Raw genomic sequence first — 7,515 nt, 5'->3', positions numbered from 1 at the left:
CCTCACCACTTTCAAATGTCACCAGCCGCCACTGCCGTGTTGTACGGCATTCTTTTAGTCTGTATCATTCTTTAATCTGCTCTGCCTGTAAACGGTATATTGACAAACTAATGTAACCGAAAAGCTCGTGCTCAGTTAGTTCGTTGTGTATCAACACGTATAATGGGTGTCGGGAGAACACACCTAATGGGTCTGTCTTGAGAGTCGTCCCAAAAGCGATTCAGTTGTCGTCAGCTTCAAATGTTTTCCTCTGGATTCAATCGGTGTTTTAGATTTTTGGATCTGTATAAGTTTCATTATGTTTTTAACAGTTACATTTTACTTCACCGGAGTCTCGAGTTTATATTAAATTAAACCTCGGGGCCCTGTCCACTTATATTCCGTCCATACAGGGCTAGGTGAGCAGTGTCTTAAGCTGTGCGCAGGTGCAAAAGAGTAAAAGAAATAAAGTATATTTGCGCGCTTGTCTGAAAGAGTAGTTCATCACAGTGTAGCCTCCTCCCTCGAATCACGCTGTGCGCATGCGATCAGTATTTCATGTTGCGCATGCCTATGGGATACACGCATGGTACCTTGATGAAGCTTTTTTTCAGGGAATTGTGTTCATAGTTGGGGTTTCTGGGTGATTTTTGCCTTATTCGCTTTGTTTATTTGCAGGCAAGTCGCTGAAACATAATTTCCACAGCAAAGCGCCAATCTCCAGAGATGTCAGAGAAGGTAAGTGTTGGCCTGCGGAGTAAATGGTGGTTTATACGATTGCTTTCAATTTATAGGGCGCTTATGAGGGTGAAAGCAGAGGTTTGAGCATCGAAGTTGTAATGGTAAAGAGAGGTTGTAGAGGCCATGGAATAGAGCACCCACCCAAATTCCAGACCAAGAAAGCATGAGAAGTTGTGTACTTGTTTCTTCTCAGGCGGTGCAAACATGTCTAATGTTGGGATTCTGAACTTCTAACAAAATTCCTCGCAAAGCTTCTTGCTGTGAGCTGAGGTCCTGAGAAGCCAGAAACACCCTTCTTAGGCAGTCTAATTCAACACTGTCCTTTGCTCTTATGTGAACAGTTTTAGGGCTAGAGGGTGGTTCTCTGCCCTGCGACCAATCTTCTTTGCTGTTAGGTTCAGGGTAGCAGATTTCGTACCGCACTGCCTGTTTGCATATGTCTTGGCTACCATGTTGTCTGCCCCTGCTTCCAGTATGCACACCCCGAGCACGTCCTCGAAACACATTTCCATTCTGTCCATTCCTATGCATCATTCATTTATCACGCAGACACCTCTCAGATCCGTTTCAAAGCCAAACTGCAACTTTCTTGCACTCTCACTCATCCTCACTCACCCTCAACCCCTCACCCTCACTCACCCTCAACCCCTCACCCTAACTCACCCTCAACCCCTCACCCTAACTCACCCTCACCCTCACTCACCCTCAACCCCTCACTCACCCTCACTCACCCTCAACCCCTCACCCTCAACATCAACCCCTCACTCACCCTCACTCACCCTCACCCACCCTCACCCTCACTCACCCTCACTCTCACTCACCCTCAACCCCTCACCCTCACTCACCCTCAACCCCTCACTCACCCTCACTCACCCTCACCCACCCTCACCCTCACTCACCCTCAACCCCTCACCCTCACACAGTGCAATAGGTCTCGGAGCATTTGAGTTAGAGCTTTTAGAAATGTTTATGGCTTTTTTTTTTTGTAATTCTTTAGCATTGGCTACAGGAAACAAAAATGCTAAAGATTTACAAAAAAAAGCCATAAACAATTCTAAAAGCACTAACTCTAATGCTGCGAGACCTATTGCATTTCCAATGCTTGTTTGAAAATTGTCCCGGTGTCCCGACACTTTTCTCTAAAGTAGAGAAATGTCCGGGTTTTGCAACAGCGTCCGGGTAAAACATTCAAATGTCCCGGTTTTAGCATAACCCCGCCATGGGCCTTCCAGCAACAGGCAGAGTGGCGCTGCAGGGGCTTTGATAAGGGGTGAATAACAACAAAGCCTCATTAGCACTAAAATGGTATTTTAAAGACCTCTTAAGTGCTCAGGTGCGGCTGTGTGTGTGTGTGTGTCCCCCCTGGAAGTTGTCTCCGCCCAGGCACACACAGACGACGGAGGGGGGGCGGGATTCAGAGGGTCTTCTATGTGAGAAAAAAATATAACCCAGTGTTATTCTCAGCGTTGTGCATCCCCAAACCACTACAATATCACAATTATACACCATTAAAGATTTTCTTTAAAAAAAATGGTGGTGCTCGGCAGCCGTCAAAGGTAAACCAAAATAACAAAACATTTCCCAGAAGAACTTGTGATCTGGTTTATGCATGATTAAAGGAAACAGTGGGTTTAGAAACGTAAAATGTTTAATATCACGCAAATTGGTTTGGTCTGTCGAAAATCCATAAATTCTACGAGCAGTAATGTACACACAGCAAGAATGTAGAGGTCAGATCCATTTAACTCTGACACTACCCAGCTTTGCTGCACCCTGTGCATTTGTGGATAGTCCTTTTGGCAAAGGGCCCTTCAATGGGTGAATACGGTGGGTTATTGGGTCCAGTGTGTTGGCCATGGGTTTGCAGCAGCCCCGGGATCACGGTGCATTGGAAAGAAAAGCTGCCAAGAAGCCCTATAGAAGCTTTGACATTTACATCATTCTGCACACTGTGGCTTGTAACCTCTACGAAAGCAAAACCTAAACAATTCAGTTCAAAGAAAAATGCCCTTGTGAGCCATGGGCATGGAGGAGTGCGGGGGGGGGGGGGAGTGGAGAGGGGCATTGCGCACCTGGGCACCACCAATACAGGAAAATATTAAAACGATTTAAGAATGAAAGCAACATTTTTTCTTCTTTGTCACAGACCCTTATGGAACCCACAGAATGTTGGTCGAGGGAGAGGGAGACAGAGGGAGGGAGACGGAGACAGAGGGAGGGAGACAGTCGGATGGAGGGAGTGAGACAGGGAGGGAGTGAGACAGAGAGGGAGGAAGACAGAGACAGAGGGAGACAGACAGGGAGGGAGACAGAGATAGGGAGTGAGACAGAGGGAGACAGACAGGGAGGGAGACAGAAAGAGTAAGAGAGAGTAAGGGAGACCTAGGCGGTCGGGGGGAGGCAGTCGGACGGAGGCAGTCGGAGGGAGGCAGTTGGAGAGGGAGACATTCAGAGAGAGACAGATGGAGGGAGAGGCCACCTCCGCCACGGTTTCCCTCACTAGTACCCTTTAACAGTGCCCCTCAAGTCTCCATAACCACTGTCTCTCCGATTTCTATGTCTGACAGCTGTCACATAGTCCTACTTTTACGTCGATAGTTACTGCAAACTGTAGTCCTACTTCTATGTCTATGACCTGTCCCTGTTTTTTGTTTTGAGAATCTGGTCACCCTAGCTAAAAGCAATGTGAGGGGGTGTGACACCTACTAAAATAAAAACATCTGCACCTGCGCACACGAAGGGGCATATTTACTAGAAAATGACGCAGCGCTGCTCTGCAAGCCATCTTGTTGCGGGAGCTGCATCATTAGGAAAGTGCAGGGACGCGTCATGTTTAAAACAATACAATGCTGCCCTGTGCTGCCCTCTGCGCTGGCGCACAATTGGCCGCCTAGCGCCAACGCAGGTACACTTGCACCATGGTAAAGGTGCCTACGTTGCAGGGATGATTGTTTTTCTGCAGGTAGGGACACCTTCCTGTACAAAAACAATGAATGATGGCATTTTCTTCTTTCTATGTGTGCAGCACACATAGAAAGAGCTAAAAGCGATGGTTGCGCCACTTTATTGTCTCCCCGGTGGAGGCGCTAGAATCTGACGCATTGCCAGGTTTACAAAACGCTGTAAATCTGGGAATGAGGCAGAATCCATGGGTGTTGCGTGGGAACACCCACCGCAACGCCCATGGAACGCCGCTTCCACACATAGTAAAGCATGAAAGGGGGTCATATTTACAAGGCCATAAAAAGTCATGCAGTGTTACTTTGCTTGGCCTTGTAAATATGGGCAGGCATACTGTACCTCCGGAGTGTCAAAACCACATGATGCTTCTGTGGGCAGAGGCCTTGTAAATTAGCCCCTAAATGTTCTCCTGCTGCAACATTTAGCAAAATAAAAGACCCCCCCCTCCACTACACCACTCAGGTACTGATCCTGTGAATCTCCTGATTGAATGGTTCGTTACTCCCAGATAGTACTTGTGGAGTGAATCGCGCCTGGGACAGGAAACGCCAGAAAGATGCTGCAGAGACGAGCCCTCCCAACCCTAGGTGGGCCCATAAAAGGGGCAGGAGCACCCAGCGTCCTCCAATAGCAAGCCGCCCTCAAAGAGCGCCTCTGAGAATCGTAATTATTGGTACCTGGATGAGTAGTGCTAAGAGTAAGCAGTAGTGGTAAGAGTATCAAAGCTTATCAGTGAGTAATCGGGACATTATCTCTGCGTCCATCGTCCTCATCCCCGTTATTACTTGTAAGGAATGATTGGTACGTCGATGAGTAGTACTAAGAGTAACAAAGCTTATCAGTGAGTAATCGGGACATTACCTGCACATCCATCGTCTTCGTCCTCATCCCAGTCACTACCTGTGCAGAATGACTACTACATGGATGAGTGGTGCTGAGAGTAACAAAGCTTATCAATGAAAAAGCGGGACAGTACCTCCACGTCCAGCGTCCTCGCCCCAGTCTTTGTAAGGAACACCAAGTCTACAGACCTCCTGGCTCCGTCGACTCACCAATGCAACCATCAAGTGACCCATAGGACAGAGAGAGCATATTGTGAGACAGTGGGACTGGGTCCATCCACACCAGAGTACAGACAATCACCCCCAGTCAGAGAAGCCTACAAGAGCGACGTCCAGGTGGGAGGGCGACTAACGCGAGCGAAGGGAAGACCTCGACATCTTGCAGAAGAGCCACAGAAACACTGAAGGTCCAACCTGAAGCCACCGTGAGGAAACCAGAGCAAGAAGAGATAACAACCCAGGGTCCATCAAGACCCCTGACTGGCTGAGGTGGACCTACAGATGGGGTGTCGAGACCAGAGAGCCTTCCATTCGGGAGGTTCATTAGAACCGGAAGTAGGCCAAGAATAGCGCCACACTCACCTCCCTCATACTCCGGATCCCAGATTCAAGCTAGGAACCAACCAGTCAGAGGGATCCCAGGAGCTACAGGGTCCAGGGCATGACCTCCACCTGCACAGAAGAGGGGGAACAACGGTGAGGATAAGGAACAAGAGACGAGAAGCAAGGACTCTGAGAGAGTCCGCGTACAACTGGAGGAGGGAGAGACTCCATACGAAAGGATAAGACAGATGAGCTATGCCCAGACCCCAAAATAAAGTCAGATAAAGAAAGGGGTGCCTGTTAATCTCAACTCCAACAGGCTCATCAAAGATTAAGGGGCCCCCTCAAGAAAGCATGCACGCCCAGAGAAGACCCAGAGCCCCGCAGACCCCTGTGAAAGCTGACAACGCCCCCGAACAAGGAGTGTTGAACCCCCCCAGGGCTGACCCCGTCTGACCCTAGGAAACCTAGGTTGAATTGGCCAGCAAGGACAGCTGCAAGAGCCACTAAGGGACCACCGTACATCCAGAGGCACAGAGCCCAGGACCCAGAGGTCTGTAATGCTGGCAGCAGCCACCCCAAAGGTTGCGATTTTAACTATCAGCAGTGATAAGAAGGGCCAGACAGAGCACCGGCCAAGGACAATCCCAGAATCAAATACTAGGGCGAGCCTAGCTGTACCATGGCACAGGTCGTCCATTATAGTGCGCAGCATGCTAGACCCTCAACCACCAGAGAGATGGCTACCCAACCTCTATGTCTTGAGTGACTCCTGAGCTGAACCGCCCCAGAGTCAGGAAGGATCACTCTGACCACAGCCGGCTGCAGGACGGACTCAGAAAACATGATCCGTGGAGGCAGGGAACATTTCACACGGAGAGATGCCGACTCTTGAAGCGGGAACCGGTGCTTCCCAAGGCACCATCGCTTTCTTGACTTAAATATTTGCACAAGGAATCCAACCTGGCCCTGGAAATATGAGGGCCTAGGAATAGATAAGGAAGCACTACCGAGCAGAATACTGCAGGGTTGGAGTTGATGACTCTTGTCACATTGGAGAAAACAATAAATTATTATCCCCTGATGAAGTCCACAGGTGGTGGATGAAAAGCGTTGGCTGTTTTTATGATATTCCTATGAAGATTAAATAATATTTTGGATACTGTATTGACGGAATGGACTAAGTCATTGTGGAAACGTTCCATTGAGGAGCTTTTCACAGTCGTGGTTGAAAACATTTCAAATGTGGCAAATAGGATTAACCGCCCGCCAGAACTCCCTGTAACTGTGCCAAGAAAAGGAGTAAAAAGAGGAGTAGAGGCCGTGCAGGAAGGATTTGCAGATAAACACATTTATCCTTACTGGAGGGCCACCTAGTTTTTCTGCAAGTGGCAAAGAACCTTAAAACTCACAACACTCTAGGCACTCTACTGGCAGCGCGTGGGGGGATACAAGAGTAACAAGGAACAGTGGAAGGTGAGAGTCAGGGAATGATCCGTGCATTAATAAAGTTATGGCAGACAACATTGTCTCCTTCTTACCAAGAAATCTTAGTGCATTACAAATCTTTAAATCTAGCAGGAATCCCTCATTCCTCCCGGAACGTCCATCACATTTGGGTTCTTCCACACTCCCATGCGTACCAGTGCTGATTGAGCAATAATCAACACTGACCAGTCGTGCCAGAGCGACATCATTGTGGGTATTAACAGGCTCGTGGAGTGTAGAAACAGAAGAGTTACTTTGGAAGAGTGCCCAGTCACCAGAATCACCTGGTCTAGCAACAACACTCAAGCTATACCACCATTGTCCATTTTCTAATAAGAAAGCAGCACCTTTCACTTTACCCACATGAAGCATCTCACCGTGCCTGCCTTCACTGGGTTTCTTTTTGGCCTGTCTAACTCTGACATGACTCCCATTCGCAATCTTGACTGCATTTATGAGATCATAGTTTCTACATATACTGTGTTGTTATTTAGAAACAGTTCCACGTAGCATGATCTTATTCCTTGCCTGGGTGTCAAGTTCCCAACTCTTGCAGAGTATGACCAGTAAGGCTGCAGTCTAGTGATGGCCAACCTTTCCCGAGTAACACAAACAAGAATTTTTTTTTTAACAGAGTTTTATATAGCGCAAACTTGACCAGAAGGTATCGGGTATCAGAGCGCTTTACATAGCACCAGTTGCGTTACATGAGGACACATCTTACCCATAGTACAGTTTGGGTTGTGCGGTAAGACCACAATCTGGTCCTTAGTGCTGCCTTAATGTTGGGCCATTTGTGCGGTTTCTTTTGTAAACCGATTAGCTCTCTCAACTTGCCTATTGCTCTGAGGATGATACAGAAAGGCCTTGATGTGCTCCATTTTAGTCCTAGAAAAGATGCTTATTTATCCGTATTTGTGGAGGAGGTGTCTTGGATATAGCCAATATCAAGGTAAAACCT

General features: G+C 48.0%; 1 protein-coding gene across 2 annotated transcripts in view; it reads left to right on the top strand.

Annotated features, from left to right (window-relative positions):
- Positions 1 to 690: 690 nt before the first annotated feature.
- The window catches only part of LOC144785747 (non-structural maintenance of chromosomes element 3 homolog), a 105,950-nt gene continuing 99,125 nt past the window's right edge, over positions 691 to 7,515 (top strand). For both annotated transcript variants that reach the window (XM_078664545.1, XM_078664543.1), the window contains exon 1: positions 691 to 717. In XM_078664545.1, coding sequence (XP_078520671.1) covers positions 706 to 717 — 12 coding nt within the window. In that variant the 5' untranslated portion in view covers positions 691 to 705. The remainder of the gene's footprint in view (positions 718 to 7,515) is intronic.

The sequence above is a fragment of the Lissotriton helveticus genome, chromosome 10 (assembly GCF_964261635.1).
Source record: "Lissotriton helveticus chromosome 10, aLisHel1.1, whole genome shotgun sequence".
NCBI lineage: Eukaryota > Metazoa > Chordata > Amphibia > Caudata > Salamandridae > Lissotriton > Lissotriton helveticus.
The sequence above is the reverse complement of the archived record's forward strand: the minus strand, read 5'-3'. Positions and strand labels throughout refer to the sequence as shown.